At 46.0% G+C, this 17,310-nt stretch overlaps 1 protein-coding gene across 6 annotated transcripts in view; it reads right to left on the bottom strand.

Moving 5' to 3' along the window:
* Window positions 1-1,702: 1,702 nt before the first annotated feature.
* Window positions 1,703-17,310, bottom strand: part of RC3H2 (ring finger and CCCH-type domains 2) — a 49,147-nt gene continuing 33,539 nt past the window's right edge. For 4 of the 6 annotated variants that reach the window (XM_028715586.2, XM_028715582.2, XM_028715585.2 and 1 more), the window contains 8 exons: window positions 15,954-16,109; window positions 15,294-15,507; window positions 15,085-15,169; window positions 13,968-14,049; window positions 13,671-13,805; window positions 9,342-9,449; window positions 8,549-8,697; window positions 1,703-7,353 (listed from right to left, as the gene is read on the bottom strand). In XM_028715586.2, coding sequence (XP_028571419.2) covers window positions 7,137-7,353; window positions 8,549-8,697; window positions 9,342-9,449; window positions 13,671-13,805; window positions 13,968-14,049; window positions 15,085-15,169; window positions 15,294-15,507; window positions 15,954-16,109 — 1,146 coding nt within the window. In that variant the 3' untranslated portion in view covers window positions 1,703-7,136. The remainder of the gene's footprint in view (window positions 7,354-8,548; window positions 8,698-9,341; window positions 9,450-13,670; window positions 13,806-13,967; window positions 14,050-15,084; window positions 15,170-15,293; window positions 15,508-15,953; window positions 16,110-17,310) is intronic. The other 2 variants (XM_028715588.2, XM_028715587.2) reach the window with 2 other exon arrangements.

Here is a 17,310-nt window from a genome sequence, read left to right as displayed (position 1 = left end):
CCAGTACGTTTCCAAGCACAATTCAAAGTGTTGGTGCTGACCTTTAAAGCCCTAAACGGCCTCGGTCCAGTATACCTGAAGGAGCGTCTCCACCTCCATCGTTCAGCCCGGACACTGAGGTCTAGCTTTGAGGGCCTTCTGGTGGCTCCCTCACTGCGAGAAGCCAAGTTACAGGGAATCAGACAGAGGGCCTTCTCGGTAGTGGCACCCGCCCTGTGGAATGCCCTCCCACCAGATGTGAAGGAAATAAGCAGTTATCTTTAAAAGACATCTGAAGGCAGCCCTGTTTAGGGAAGTTTTTAATATTTAATGCTGTATTGTTTTTAACATTCGAGTGGCTGGGGAAACTCAGCCAGATGGGTGGGGTATAAATAATAAATTATTATTATTAATATTATTTTTGTTGTTGTTGTTGTTGTTGTTGTTGTTGTTGTTGTTGTTATTTGCCTGTGCGGATGGAGGCAGCAGTGCTTCTGAAAGCCAGTTGCAGGAAACCACAGGAGGGGAGAGCACTGTTCTTGTGTTTGGGTCTTGCTTCAGGGTTTTCCATTGGGGCATCTGGTTGGCCACTGTGAGAACAGGATGCTGGACTGGATGGGTCCCCTTTAGCCTGACCCAGCAGGCTCTTACTATGTTCTAAACAAGCAGGATTTAGCTCCCTTCCTCCTTTCTTTTTCTTGCATTCCCCATAAAGAGGGATTGGTTGTTAAAGCACTTTGGGAACCGCAGCACTGGGAGCGGGTCTCCTCACAACTCTCAGCACCCTTTATGGATTCTTTTTTATGGGGGGGGGGGTGGAACTGTGGCTGTTTTAAAGTGGATTCGTAGTACTTTAAACATATAATGTGAATAAGCCAGAGCAACATTTTTCATGTCGTTCCTTTTATGGGGGCAGATTAGAAGTTCACTGTTGTGATGAGATTTCATACATATTGTTCCATTCTCCAAGTAATGAGAAACCCCAGAGGTTCCAGGAGCTTACCCAGGTTCGGTTTCCTTGGAATGAAGGTCATCAGGGACTGTGGTGTATTTAGGATACATGGTTTATTTACACATCTATACAACCTGAGCATGAGATGGAGGGGTTCACAGCATCAACACCCCAATGGGTCTTGCTTCTCCATCAGCCACAGCTTTGGGTCCAGCCCAGAGCAAGCGTGTCTCTGAGTCTCCAGCTTCCAGCCTGCTTCCAGCAAGTGTATCCCTGGGTCTACAGCCTCCATCTGTTTCCAGCTCAAACACAATTCTGGCTATTTTCCTCCCCTAAGAAAGTGGGGTGGATGAAAGGCCCATCCATTAGCCTGCGAGGCACCATCTCTTAGCTGCTGTAGCGCTTGCAACAAAGCTCATTCAAAGTTTATAAACAAACATTTCAGGCCAGTTCAGCAAACTCCTTTATTAGATTCTGTCGCTGACCCCAAGAATTGGAAGGGCCTCAAGGCATCACCCAGACTGACCCTGCCCCCAAACCCACAATTGTGACTTATCCATAGGAAAAGCTATCATGTTCCAGCAGAGATTACCTGTCCCAGGGCCAGTCCACTCTGCTTCAGAAAGGACTTTCCCACCCTCTGTTGCCCAATACAACACCAAAGCATGTGATCTAACTGTGCTAACAGTTTCCACCTCCAACCTCAATGTGCAAAAATTGAGACAACCCCCCCACCTCCACCCCTGTGTTTAGAGAAGAAGGCAATACAAGTTAAGGTGGACAAAATGTTTTATTTTACGGCATGCAAATACATGTCAAGTACTGCAAACTTTTTTTCTATTAATTCTCTCTCAAACACTGAAAAAAACCACGATTCGCTAAAGTCCGTGTCCAGCCCAAAAGCTAATTATCTTTTCACTTCAGTGCAACAGAAAAGACACGCACACAGACTTCACTCTGCTATTCAGGCTAAATCACAAAGCCCACACCCATCACTCAAACTTCCCTCCCCAAAAATACAGACCGTACGGTCTAAGCTTTCCCATGTAAATCCTATTCCTATAACACAAAAGGGAAAAACAACAGAATTTGGAAATTGAAAACGGAACTAAATGGAATAGAATTCATCCCCCGCCCCAAATAGATCCCTTTTTTATTTTACAGATTTTTTTAAGTTAAATATTTTTTTTTAAATAGAAGCTGAGTATGCATCATTAAAAATGAGGCATTAAATCCACCGTAGCGATGGTGTCTGCTTTATTATACATGATGGGTGTACACCATCTTTTATTTCATTTACATTTCAATCGAACAATAGATTTGCAAAGAAAATGTCTAATACAGACGTAGAAATATTCACACTTCAGCTTCACAACCGGTTGTAGAATTGACAAACAGCCCTCTTTTCCCAAACTTTCTGGGCCAAGCAGGTTTATAAAATGTTAATCAACGCAACAATAAAAGAAAAAGTGGTGTTTTTCTTTTCCTTTTAACTTCCAGGGAAAAGAATATGTAGTATATAGTATAAATGCAGACAGCAGATACTGCAAGCTAAACCACAATACTTTGGAGTGGCTGTACAGGGTGTGTGTGCAGTACAAAGAAAAGCCACGCATGTTGTATCACAACTACAGTATAATCTATTTGTCTGCACAGATAAGGAAAATGCATGCATCCCCGTGCCTTGGACTAAATAACCGAGGACTCTCTCTGGGTAAGCAGGTGGGACCTGTGCAAAAGTGCCCTGTTTTCTGGCACTCAGAAACACAGCCAGAATTGTTTTTAATTCAAACTCTGTCAAGTATATAAAGTGTCCATTAAAAAGCTTCACAAAAGCCTGTGTGTGTGGTGGACAGGTATTTGCTCTCTCAGTTTTGGGGCTGGTGGGATGCTCACAGTTTTGGCTCACTCCACTCCAGCCACCCCACTCCACCCTTACGCGTGGTAATATCGCTTTGCCAGCAAAGCACCATGCTGCTGCCTTTCCTCAGAGCCAAGGAAGTGGCTGAGAGTTCAGGCAGGGGAAGAACACGCTCCAGCAAAACACTGTGTCATGCCATGTTATTTGCAAATTCAGTCTCTAAATACAGAACTCCTAAATACAAAGGGCTTAAAAATAAACATCTCCCACAGGTAGTGAATGGCTGGCTATTGCCTCCTCCCCAAATAATATTGGGGTGCGGATGCAAGCACTTAGATTGAACCCTTTGCAAAGCAGGCCAGGCTTAATCAAATACTGAGAAATGCCAGCCGCTCACAAAATTAGACATGAAAACTGCTCACCACAAGAAAACCCACAGCCAAGCCGCATGGAGTTTTTGTTTGTAAATGAAGTTTATTTCACAACAGACCTGGCTTTCAAATTATCAAGAAAGAATGGAAGAAAGGATACTACCAGGACTTCTGTTCTGGCATGTGCCACAAACACTTTAGGCAAGCACTGTGTTCTACACTCCAACTGTCACCAGGTATTAATTTTGAACAGCGCATCCGGCAGGGACCAGTGGTCAAACCAGGCCTATCACAGACCTGCCACTCTCCCTTAGCACAGGCCAGCGGCTTCTCTATGCAGCTCAAAGTCTCATCTACCATCACACTCAGCATTTGTTTCACATCTGAAGCTTGGCTACCCAAAGCACTGAGTCAAAACAAAGGGGGAGAGGAAATGCACATCATGAGGAAGCACAGCTGAAGTTTTTCTTGCTACCACAATTACCCCCCCCCCCCAGTATGCGTGCCCCCAATCCCCCCTGCACCTGCCTACAAAAATGCCACCTGCTGGCAGAGGGCAGGAGCCACCCTCCTCTGCTCTCTCCTCTGGTTGGCCTAATATTCTAAAGACACAGCTGCAAAGCAGGCTATGGGTGCTGATTCATCTCAGCACCCATCCCTCTGGCTGTCCCAAAGACAAGGGGTGCAGAGCTTCTTTGGGCCCCCCCCCACCACCAGGTGCTGCTGCAACACAACTCTCATCACCTATGACTATTCTTGGCCATGTTGCCTGGGGATGGTTGGTGGTGGCTGGGAGCCCAAGGGCATCCAAAGGATGTACCATAGGTTGGCTGCTCCACACCCAGACAGGCTAGTTTGTACAAACTGCTTCGGAGGTGGACAACGCCCTGCCAGAACGATGCCATTTCCATGGCGAGAAAGTCCCAGCTGTTTCATTGAGCCTGCAATTCTCTGTGTTGAAGATTTAAAGTACAACCTTGGAGCAGAGGCTTCCTGTCAAGTGTGTGGCCCTTTCGACTAAACTACTGTAGTGCAGGAGTTCTCACTACCTCTGCCAAGGAAGCACAAAGGCAGCTCGTTCCCAGTCCAGGTGGTAAAAGGACAGCAGAAATATGGTGGCTTTTAAAATTATGCGATGCCACTGGACAAGTGAACGAAGAACTGTAAACAATTTATGCCACGCCCCCTTCCCCAGCAGCACAACCAAGGTCTTACTATATATATTCACCCTTGGATTGTACTGGCGCCTGGGGGAGCTCCGGTTCACAGAGGGGCTATTTCCCTGAGGGCAAAAATGAGGATCTCTCAGACTTCTAATATTCGTCTATTTTTGCAATAAAATAGCAATTCATTTTCTTCCTCCTTAAAAAACACGTCACCTGCAACACAGAAGATCTTATTGTTTAAATATCCATGTAAAAGAGAGAGAGAGGCTGTTTTGCATATATCTCTATATATCTGAAGTTACATATAGCGCAAAAAAACAACTTTTGGAAGCATTTCAAATGTAATATTTATATATACAAGATTTCCCAGCTGGGTCAGAGAACACAATAACAACCCAAATGGCATTCCACACCAAAATCAGTTAATCTTAACAGTCACAAGTTTAAAGAAAATGGGTACTTTAGTCTCAAATCCCCAGCTGCCCTGTTTCCCTTGTTGCAGGAGTGAGGTGGCAACAGGAGGAGGAGCCTGAGGAATTGTCCCATGAAATTAAGAGAAGGGATTTGGCTGTCCTATTATAAATAGCTCTTTGTGCCTTAGTATTAAATAAGTGGCCGGGGTCTTTCACAACATCACTGGAATTATATATATTATATAAATATATATAAACTAATGCTTGGATTTTTTTTTTCAAGATAATAATATTTACAACATAATTTTTTTCATGAACTTTCAAGTCAGCAGATATAAAATAAAAAAGGATGCAAGTCAGTACAGTAACCCTCAGAGAAATGCCTGTTTTTGCCCCACCCCTAATCCAGAAGTGTGCACGATGAAGTTTCTTAAAAAAGGAAGTGAAAAGAAGCGGCCTGATCCTGCACACGGGGTGGCATCCCAAATAGTCACCGGCTCTGTTTTGCCAGTAGTAACATGATCGTCTCTTTTACAAGCCATTTGCTAGTGGGACGAGCCCTTGAGTACAGTATACCTGTGAAAATGTCACTTGGCTAAAATATCCCAGTACAATTCTCCAAGTAAACAACTTCACAGAAGTTAATTATCAAACACTGCAAAAAAAGAAGAAGAAGAGAAGTAATGCAAAAATCAGAACTAGAAAGCCATAGAAGACAAATGAGGAAGGTCTTATCTTGCCAGCAAGCATTCTTTTGCTCTACCACCTTCTTCTAGGTGCCCGGAGTTTCTAAAGCAAGAAAGTAAAAGAAAATAGGGCTCAGGGCCCAAGAGGTGTGTGTTCTTATTTCAGGTGATGGCTCCCTACTTACGTTTCCTTAAAGTCACATTTTGAAAAGACACATTTATTCGTTGTTCTGTACAAGCCGAGCTAAAGCTATACCATTAAGTGTTCAAGGCCTTGTCAAGTGTCAGCAATAAAACCTAAACACTAAACTTCCCAGTAATGCTATAATCAAAACAACACAATGAATGTCAAAAAGAACTGCTAATCACTTCTTATTTGAAAAGTACATCAATAGCAATACTGTGTTGTCAAGTCAGTGCAAATGTGACAGAAAATGTTTCTTTTGCAGGGAACGGCTGATTGCTGAGGCTCTGGGGACTGATCTGGCCGAAGGAGCTGCACAACTCGGAGCCCAGGGAACAAGTGCAGTGCGTTCTTGGCCTTATCCACACTTAGGTTTTACCCTGCTCTTTCTAGGCAGAGGTCTACACTTTAACGAACTGCGTCTCAGTGGCTTTTTGTGGGGGTTCTGCCCTAAGCTTTCCCTGTGAAAACCTGCTCTTCAAATATGAATTAGAGCAAACACCCATTTGGGTTTTCTGCAGATTGCTCTTTGCACTTGCTGATCTTTAAAGAGCGGGGTTTTTGCAGAGAAAACTCCAGAGGAAAAAAAAGGGGGAGGGATCCCCAGATTGTGCCTGGAAAGAGCAGAGGAAGGTGCCGTACTTTTCCATGTATTAGACGAGGGGGCTTCTCATAGACGGAAAAGTACGGTCAGTGTGGACAAGTCCGTTGTTGTCGATGTAACAATTCTGCTTACAACTCAAGAGCAGGTAAAGAGACAGAAGATGTAAGCACTAGGATGCAGGCACTTCGATTTTGCACTCTATTATTTGTACACAGGCAAGTTGCTCGATATGTGGAAATACCAAGCTCTAAATCAGAAGAGGGGTAGGGTAGGGGAAATGAAGGGGGAGGGCCAGACAGGAATATGCAAAGTGCTACACTACTGCATATAATGCAGTCGTGCAAAGATAAAAAGGAAAGAAAAAAGAAAAAAATGTATCAACCCTGAATTAAGTCTTATGTTAAGAGGATCCCCAGCCCACCTCTCTCTTTCTCTTTCTCTCTCCTCTCACATGCTTATTTCATGCAAAGTTCCACAGCTGAAGAAACAAGCAACTGCAACCAGATACAAGTTCCTCTCTCATGAAACAAAACAAGGCAAAACAAGTGAGTTCTATTCCCATGAGTCACTTCACCCCGAGGATCTGCTGGCTTCAATGAACTAACTTGCAAATTTATCTAGAGAGGCTGTCTCTCAACAAGAACGGCTCAGAAGGCGCCCTGGAATTTCCACAAACAAATTAAAAAGCTGCTCTTAAGCTTTTTACAAACCACTTGTGGAACGTGAACACCTGAGCCTAGCAAAGTGGTTTGTTTTCTCTTTTCTTTTTCCAGAATGCAAAGTTGAGAGGGGCCTGATGTATCAAAGAGTCCACAGGAAACAAATCACCCCAATAGTATTTTCTTAAAAAATATATACATTATATAATATAGTGTAAATGCTGCCTTAGCATGATCACGAGCTTGAAAACGTAACACCTCTCAGCTGTTAACCATCTTGCCATTTGCCACTGGCCTTAAAAAGTCACTTTTCCCTTCTGCCATGATGTGAGCTGCTGTGAGGCTGTGGGCTGTCTTGAGAACGAGGCTGCCCACTCCGGAGGAGGAAGCTGTGATGGGCAGGGACGTCACCCCGCTCACAGAGGATGCCGTTGGCTGGCTGAAGCAGGTCATTGGCAGGGCTGCTTTCTGCTTCTCCCTGGTGATTTATTTTGGGTGGGGGGAGGGAGGGAGGAGAGGGGAGAAGGGGGAAATAAACCCTGATCATTATTTAAAATAGAACACAGGAATTTCAACATTCTCACAGCAATCCAAGGATGTAAAAAATAAGGGACAGTGAATTATCCCTGATAGTTCTGATACCATAGTTGAGTTGTGATTTTTCTTCATTTTTATTACTTATCATGACAGATAATGAACGGATGGGTTCTGACAGAGTGGGGGGGGGGGGGAGAAGCTGTGTTCATTAACCCTGAGCTCTCACACTGCTAATAACCCAGAATCAGTAAATTTCTCTCCCTTCTCTGTGGAGCCACTGGTGTAACTCTGGAGCCTCTTGAGAGAAGCTAGCAGCACAGCAGTGGCCAGAAACGCTGTTGTGCCATCAGTGCTCAGAGCCATTTCCTTTCTTCACTCATCACAGTGGCTGAAGGGCCGCTGCAAATGAGTGGGAGAGACTTGGAGGAGAGAAGGGGAAGAAGAGAGAAAGAGCCTTCCCTGTGTTGGTGCCCTCCATACATTTCGAACTGTAACTTCTATCAATTGCAAGATTGCATGGGGCTGGTGTGAGCCACAGCCCCCAAAATATGAAGGGCTCGGACTGGGTAAGTCTAAGGAGTAAGAAAGAAGAGACCAGGCAAGAGAAGGCCAGCATTCGGCAAGGAAGCATGGTGGATTTCTCCACTAAAAACACCACCGCGGTGCTTGAGACAGCTTCACTTGGTCAGAACAGCAGTGGCTGCTGGGGAACCCACAACAGTGGAGCCCATGGGCTTACAAATCACACAGGCTTATATAGCCACCCCTTCGCCTTAGCTCTACACCAGCATGGAAATTAAGTCATGTTCTCAGAAGAAAAGCATGCCTGGATTATTGGAGCTGGATGCCTAATTCAGCAAGGAGAGCAGGGCGCAGATTTTCTAGCAGGCTAGCTCAAGGGTGAGTCCTTCCTGCACAGAAACGATCAACACATCCTTTATATAATGTGAGAAAGCAGATTCTTTCCTCCACTTTTGTGAGTTTCCCAGCAGTCACTATTGTCCTGATCAGGTAAAGCTGCCTTAAACATTGCAATGGTGCACTTATTGAATAAATGTGACACAGGGGACACCAGGAGAGACAACAGAGGCTCTGTATTAGGGCACAGAAAGCTTCTGTTTCCGTCTGACACTCACAGAATAGCAAGGTCTTCACCTAAGGTGGGCCTCGCCTGCTGCCTGGACTCTTTTGGAGACTGCTCCAGAGGGTGGCCGTTCTCCAGAGCTGACCCGTTGAACAGATGATCGTCCTGGTCGCCAATGCCAAGCTGCAGGCTCAGAATCTCCTGGAAGTAGGAGGACAGCGTTAGCCGTGTGGGAGTGGGGGGGGGGGTGCTGCCAACCAATCAGAACTCCTGCACAAATGATGGAGAAAGGTGAAGTGGAAATAGCCTTGCTGAGAAGGAGCTGAGAGGCTAGAGGGCAGACCCTAAAGCTCCCTGCCATAGCCACCAGGGATTCTTTGTGGCCAGTCCAAAATATAGGGGAGGGAGGGTCCAGGGCCAGTGTTAGGGGTATGTGCTCTGCACATAGAAGGTCCTGGGTCCAATCCTCCACCTCTACATTTAAAAGTGACTTAGGGAAGTGGGGCTGAGAAGACCCAGATCTGAACTGATGGAAAGCTGCTGCCACTCAGGGTAAACAGACTGGACCAGCAGTTTGACTCAAAAGTTCATGCAAGACACAATTCTACGGAACGGGGAATCAATACTCAGAATTTTATGAACATCTCAGTAACACTGCTGTGTCTGAACTGGGAGTCTGGCAAGGCTGGGATTCAACCAGAGTTTTGGTCTGTGATTATTTCATGCTTTACATGGAAACTTAATAGGAGGGCCACCAGCTCTGGATTTCTGGGATAGTACAGGATGCAAAGACACAGACACATAGGCATGTTCAGTGAATCAAGGAAACGGCAGTGTTCGTGTACCTCAATTTGCTCTCCCTGCCCACCAAGCTCATCGGCATCGAGGGCTGACAGTTCCAGTTCAATGTCTCGGTCTGGCTTTGTGTCTGCACCGTCCTCCGGATAGTCAGACTAAGAAGCAGGATAGGAGTGGGGGGGGGGGGGACAGACAAAGCACAATTGATTTAAAGAAAGGGAAAGAAAGATATTTCTATGAGATCACCTTACGGCCACTCAACCGCTTCAATCAGCAGAACCAGCACTGTTGTAGGTGCCACAGGCCACTTGCTCCACATTCAAAAGAACTTGATATTTTAGTGTGGCAGCATGCACACCCTGAAACTCCCTCTAGGTGTTTTCACTGTACTCTATCTCTGTTGGTTTGTTTTTTTTTACTGTTAAAAACAGTTGTGTTTAGGTAAGCCTGTCCAGATGTTTAGAAAACTGGTGTGAGTTTTAATCTGTTTTTAGTTTATTATTTCAGCTTTTCAAAAATCTTAAAATTATTGTTAATTCTTCTTACTGATAACTTTATTTTTTTCCTTTTCCTTAGGCTGCTTTGATATGTGTGTGTGTGTGTTTACAATCAGGTGGCATGCAAATTTTACAAAATAATATAATAAAATAAAAGTTAGGGACCTGGCTCTTCCAAAATGCCTAATGGTTAGGGGCTAAACTAAAAACAAACCAACCCATTTTGACAAGGTCTGGGTCCCCCTGTGTCAGCTATGTAAATAGAAGTACATTCATGCATACTTATGGAGAAGATATGTCGCAGATAGCTGAAGCCTTGACGATGAGTTCAGTGATTCAGTTACATGGCAGTGTCCCACCTCCATTTCCCGTCTTACACATGACTGACATATGCAACGTGTAGCCACTCAACAGGTTGGCTGAAGCTGATAAATGTCATTTGTTATGCAACCAGAAAAACATTACTCAGAAAAAAGAAAGGGAAGGAGGGCAGTGCTCCAGGAGAAGGGCATGGTGTAGAGAGATACCGCCCCAATGGTAAATAAAGGAGAAGTAGCTGCTGTTCCTGTTTCCACAGAAAATGGGGAATCAGGCATACAAGAAACTGGAAGCTCATAGTGTGTCCCTCAGCTGCAGGCAGAAAGTGCTTCTGGATTACCAATAGTCATTCATCCTGATTTGTTTGGAAGGAGATTAGACAATGTTGGCTATTGTATGAGCATTCTCTCCTATTTGTTTGCAGGGAGGTTAGAGATGCTGTTGCATCAGGGCAGGTCTCACCCTACACTTTCCCAGTGCATCTTCACATTCACTTTCCTTACTGAAAAAAGCATTGACATTTTGGGGAAGCCTGCCTGTTGCACAAGACCTTGCAGCCAACTATAACTGCATGACCTGGATTTGCCCATAAGTGGCAGGTCCTGCCCTGTTTTGCATCTGAAGTGACAAATATATATGCTGCTGAATCAAACCCTAACTCAGGCACTGCTTTCCCCACTTGCTCTTGGAGGAGACCTGCCCCTTGAGAACACAAGGTGCCCTTCTAGGACCTTTGCAGGCTGGCCAAGGAAAAGAGTGGGCACATTTCACACAATGCCATTTCCTTCTTACTGAAGTTGCCCCTTCCTTTTAAGTTTAGAGTAGCCAGGCTCAATCTCAGGCCAAAGACATTTGTGGAGCTGGAACACTTCTGGGCATTACATGGGAAGACAGAGAGTGACTAACTGGGATGTGTCCAAAGGAGAACGTGACAAAGATGGCGAGTCAGCTAGTTTTGTAGGTGGGAGTGTTTATATTATTTACTTATTGTGTTTATATCCCACCTTTCCTCCAAGGAGCTCAAGGTGGGTCTCCCCTCCTCATTTGAGGTAATATTGGGCTGAGAGGCAGTGACTAGCTCACTGAAGCCAAGTGAGTTTCACGGCTGAGTGGGGATTTGAACCCTGGTCTCCCAGATCCTAGTCCAACACTCTAACCACTATGCCACACTGGCTCTCAGCATTGCTCTGCTGCTCATCTTCGTTTTGCTAATGTTTTTTTATGACTGCTATGCAGGAGGGCTGGTGTTCAGTTTTTGTTTTCCAAGTATGCTATATGGAATATTTATGGGTTACGTGATTCCCTAACCCCTTTTCTATTGTATAATACACTTATGCATATTCATTTCTTTGCAAGTTGCTTGGAGACCATTGGGTGGCAAGCGACTAGAAAGCTTAGGAAATAAAGAAACAACTGAAGGGCTGCCCCCAAGATCAGGGGCGGGGGGCTTCTTTCAGCCTGAGGGCTGCCTCCCCATTCTGGGCCAAGCCTCCAGGGGTGAAACGCCAGGGGTAGTTGGGGGCAAGAAGCATAAGCAGGTGGAGAAATTAATGTATGACCCTCAGAAAGGAGGCTAGTTTCTACACAGGCTCACCCCTGACAGATGGCAAAGCAAGTTTGTTTTCTATTGCTCCAATGGGTTCAGATTACAAGAAAAAGGATTAAAACCAAACATTTGACAGAACTGTGGGATAACTAGCCTCATATAACTAACATGCTTAAGTCTAATTAATGCATGATGGGGTTAATGACATAGAGTAAACTCTCCTGCCAGGCTTAGCTAGGTCACTTCCCCTTACCTTGAGGAGTCAATAGATAACCAAGCCTATTGTTCCCTTCCAGTCTACCTGAGCAGCTCAGCGTTTGAAGAGGTTTCAGCTGGTTGTTCCAGCTCAACCACATGGCTCTCACAAGCCACTCTTGTGTTTCTACACCAAAATTTTTAAAATTTAGGAATCATCATCATCATCATCATCATATATTTATACTGTACTCCACTCATCTGGCTGGGTTTCCCCAGCCACTCTGGGCGGCTCCCAAGAGAATATTAAAAACACCAAACATTTAAAACTTCCCTAAACAGGGTTGCATTCAGATGTATTCTAAAAGTCAAATAGTTGTTTATTTCCTTGACATCTGATGGGAGGGTGTTCCACAGGGCGAGCGCCACTACTGAGAAGGCCCTCTGCCTGGTTCCCTGTAACTTCACTTCTCACAGGGAGGGAACAGCCAGAAGGCCCTCGGAGCTGGACCACAGTATCCAGGCAGAACGATGGGGGTGGAGATGCTCCTTCAGGTGCTTTTACCACTTTGTGACTAAGACAAGTTTTGCTGCCTGTGCAACTTTCTGAAGTACATGAATCTGACCTTTGGAGAGTTTGTAAGCAAACTGTTTTTAATTGACAAAACGTGTTGCCTTTTCCCACACAGGGGGAAGAGAAAAACTTTTGAAAGAAACCTTTTAAGGGGACATTTTGGAACTCATTGGGAGGGGCATGTTTTAAAGGTCTAACAGCCTATATTCCCATGCTTTACTTTGCTGCATACTTTGTGACTTTAAATCTCTTGCTGGGGTTCTCTCACCAAAGAGAACTTGCCTTAAACTTGGATCTTGGCCTCTAGGAAATTATCATATACAGTGTTGTTTTTTCTCGGGGGATGCAGGGATACGCATACCCCTAAACATTTTGTGAATCTTATGTTTGGCCTCATTGAGGGGCAGTATTTCAATATGAGCAGGAAAATGAGAGTACCCCTAAACATTTTTTTTAGAAAAAAAGCACTGCTCATATACATACACATGTACAATCACACCTTGGGTTACAGATGCTTCAGGTTGGGTTACAGATGCTTCTTGGTTTTGGTGGTCGCGTATGTGCAGAAGCACTAAATCATACTTTGCACATGTGCAGAAGCGCCAAATCGCAACCCATGTGCCGCTGCGGGTTGCAAACGCTGCGGGTTGCGAATGTGCATCCTGCATGGATCACGTTCGCAACCCGAGCGTCCACTGTACATATACATATACATATACATATACATATACATATACATATACATATACATATACATATACATATACATATACATATACATATACCAACAACAACAACTTCCTGATGGTACTGAGCTCCTCAGCAGGGAAACAGACTGCCTTCATTAGAAGAGCTTTTTAAAGCAGAAGTTGGAGTCATGTATCAGGGAGATGGTAGCAGTGGTCTTCCTGCCTAGCAGCAGTAGGCTGGTCTAGATGACCGCTGATGTCTCCCTCCAGACTCTGTAATGCATTTACAGTGGTACCTCGGGTTACAAACTTAATTCGTTCCGGAGGTCCGTTCTTAACCTGAGGTACCACTTTAGCTAATGGGGCCTCCTGCTGCTGCCATGCGGCCACCACACGATTTCTGTTCTCATCCTGGGGCAAAGTTCGCAACCCGAGGTACAACTTCTGGGGTTAGTGGAGTTTGTAACCCGAAGTGTTTGTAACCCAAGGTACCACTGTATTCTAAAAGGGGTCCCTCCCTTCAGTATCTTCTCCACCCAGCTCAGCTACTTTTTTACCTCGCCGTTTCTCAGATTGATTTCATTGCTTAGGAGGGTCAAAGAGAGGGGGCTTCCTTCTGCCAAGGAGCTCCATTTCTGCTGTGTGGCAAGTGCGTTGGCCTCTCTCTGAAGCAGCAACGAGTTACTTTTGGCCTACATGGAAGAATAACAGAGGAAATGGCAGGTTGGAAGCAACACTCATTCCATTCCTCCCTCCTCTTGGACCATGCTCAACAGACTGGCCAGCCCCCTGTAAATTCTCCACCCCCCAAAAAAATTCCAGAGCAGGAGGCAAAGTTGCCAGATCAGCCATACCTGCTGCAGTTCGATGCTCAGTAGATCTCCAGTGCTAGAATGCTTTCTTGGGGCAGACACATCTGTAAGGATGAACTGGTCCCTTGAAAGAGAAGGAAGGTTTAGAAGTTGCTCCCTGCACATTGCTTGGAAGCGTGACACTGGACCTCTGATGAAGAAGGAAGCAGAGGGGGCTCTTCAGATGGGCCTGCCAGCCAGGGGTTTCCTTTCATCCACCGACCTTCTGAAGGTGCACAGAAAGGTCCAGGGATAAAAGGAAATTCCCAGCTGACCGGCCTGTCCCAGGATTCCCTCCTCTCTGCAGGAAAATGATGCCCAGCAAAGAGACAACTGAACCTCTACCCCCCACCCTCAAATTGAACAGCCTGGTATGAATTAGTCTGCACAGGGGTCGCTGCAGAATGCCAGGGAAATGACTACAATGGGGTTTCAACACGTCGTATTTCATGCAGGGCAAATGTTGTCAGAAAGCACCCTCATCCCAAGCCCAGTCCCCACGCACTGGCTCTGGCAAGGTGGCGCTCACTCCATTCTATCGTCCTTTTATTTATTATTACATTTGCATCCTGGCTTTCCTGGAATGAGATCCAGGTGCAATCCCTGGTTCTCTCTCTCCCCACATATTCCTTTTAAGAATGTAGCAAGAGCTCTGATGGATTAGGACAGGGCGGGGGGCACCAGCCCAGCATCCTGTTCTCACAGTGGCCAACCAGATGCCCCAGTAGGAAGCCTGAAAGCAGGAGCTGAGTCCTTGTGTTCTCCAGCAACTGGCATTCAGAGGCAGACTGCTTCCCACAGTGGAGGGAGAACACAAGGCATCCTGGCTGGCCACCAGGTATACCTGCATCCTCCATCCTTGCAACAACCCAGTGGGGTAGGTTAGGTTTAAGGAAAGTGGTTGGTGCAGTGAATGGTTGAATGGGGATTTCAGCCCAGATCTCCCAAGCCCCAGTCCCACCACTGAGGAGCTGTGAACTTAGCGCTGACTGCCGTGGCCTGAAAACTCCTACTGCTTCCATGGGATCTGGCAAGGGATCTGGGCACGCTGAGCTTAGGCGAGGTGATGTCCAGGATGGGCTCCCCAGGTGCCCCCTTCGACAAGCGCTCCCTCACCTACCGTTCTCTGAAAGGCGCTGATGAAGTAGAATCGGAATTGTAGGAGCTCCATCTTGAATCAATGGTGCTGACGTAAGGGGTGTAATCTGCAACAGGCAAAAGGTGCAAACTCAGCTCAGGCCAGAGAGAATCCTGTCCTCCACCCACACCTGCCACCCTGGCATCCTCTTCTATATCGTTTCCAAGACTCCCGACCAACCCAGCCCATACCTGACATGCTGACTGGCTTTGTAGCACTTCCTTGGGAAGCAGTAGCTTGAATTGGGTCTGTCGTGTGATAACCCGTGCGCGACGACCTGGAGATGGCGCCCCATTTGGAGATGATGGGCCCATCGCTGAACGGAATGATTGGGTCTTCCTCCTTTGCCCTTCTCTGGGTGTCGAAGAGGTGCACCCGCCTCTTCATGTCCCCACTGTCCAGATCCTGGAAAGCCCCACAAGAAAAGGAAAGCCCAGAGATAGAATCACAGAACATTAGAGGCCCAAAGAGTCAGCCAGTTCAGTTTCCTGCAATGCAGGATCTGGCCTGCACATGGCCTGGTGCAGCAGGGAGGCTCATTCTTAGGCCCAGTGTAACATTTTGCACTCATAGGAACCCTTTTAGAAGCAGTTCCCTTCGGAACGTCATCTGGCAGGGCATCCAAATCACTTCTCGCAATCCTTACAAGGTGCTCAGGACAATATATTTACCCTTATGCGGTAGACTGGGGAAGGGCACTCGTGCGTGTGTGCATGTGGACGTAAGATGAGGTTAAGGGAATCATGTTTTGGAAACTGGTTCTAAGAAAACCCATCCATGGCAGAGGGAGCAGCACTGGCTCTGAGCCTGGCTACCAAGGAGAATGGGCTCCAGAGGGGAAGCTGCCTTACCAGGAGCACAGCACCAGAATTGGCAATGACGTCCTTGGGCTCCGACTCAATGGCACTTATGCAGGAGCTGATGGTGCCACAGGACCAGGGAGAGTAGTGGGAGAGGCGGTCGTCCTCGTACTTGGAGCTATGCTGGCTGCTGGCACTCTCGCAGAACTGCAGGGAAAGGAAGACACCAGGTAAGGTCTGTGGGGTGGGTGTTAATCAGTGGGAGAGGATATATTAATTGCAAATCATCCCCCCAGGTACCCTTGTGTGCAGTTTGAATCAAGTTTCAAAACCCCTTAACAGCACAATTAAAAGCATAGGAAATAGGCTGTAAAACCTTTGGGGGGGGGCGGACTTACCCCTTCCTAATCCACTTAACAAAGCATCAGACAACAGCTTGCCAAGTAGGTTAAACAAAATATTTACTTGCTTTATAATCATGCATTGGTTCACAGCAATGGCAGCAGTAAAAAACTATGCAGCCAAAATACTCGTTATTTACAGTATAACCAGCTTCAGGCTTGTGTCTGGAGTTGGAGCAAGTGGGGCCTGCTGGTCTCCGAACACTGGTCAAAAGGAAGAGAGAGTGGAACAGGAAATACCATATGTTCCTTCCTTTCCAGCAGAGGAGGGGAAATGACACCACACAGAGCCCTTTCTACCAGTTTTATTTCTATGGTCAGCAATACAGCTCTGAGGATTTAGCCCCCTCTCATGCTAACTGGCAAGAACATGCATTTGTTAGATTTGGAGACTGATCTTCCACAAGATCTTGACCAATCATCCCAAAGGCCTTTTGTGTATTTCCCATGTCAGCAGCAGAAACATCTGCACATTTGGGGACACTGTGCTGTGCAGAGTAACAGAAGAAAAAAGGAAAACAATTTCCCTGCGATGAGGAGGTTGCAGGGAAACACATGGCAGAAAGGGAAGAGAAGGAAAAGGAAAAGGGAGGTGGGAACCAAGGATAAGTAAGAGCAGGGTGCCTGCTGAAGTTTTGTTTCCACTAGGAGGGTGGCAGGTAGGCCTGATGTGGGAGGTTTATCTTTTTATCAGGCAGCCATCCTAACCAGCGACATAGGACTGCAACTTAATAAAACAAAGCCAATAGATTCAAAGTGCAAGAAAAAAGATTCTAACCAAACCTTAGGAAGAACTTTCTGGAGGTTAAGAGCTATTTGACAGTGGAACAGACTCCCTCAGAAGGTGATGCATTCTCCCTCATTGGAGATTTGAAATCAGTGATTGCACGGCCCTCTGCAGTGCAGGAGGCTGAACTAATGACCCTTCGGGTCCCTGCAATTCTGTGATTATGAAAAATCTCCCCCAAACAGATAAATGGTCCTATGCAAGTTGTTTAATCTCAATA

Source organism: Podarcis muralis, chromosome Z (assembly GCF_964188315.1).
Source record: "Podarcis muralis chromosome Z, rPodMur119.hap1.1, whole genome shotgun sequence".
NCBI classification, from domain to species: domain Eukaryota; kingdom Metazoa; phylum Chordata; class Lepidosauria; order Squamata; family Lacertidae; genus Podarcis; species Podarcis muralis.
This window is presented reverse-complemented; position numbering and strand designations above follow the sequence as displayed.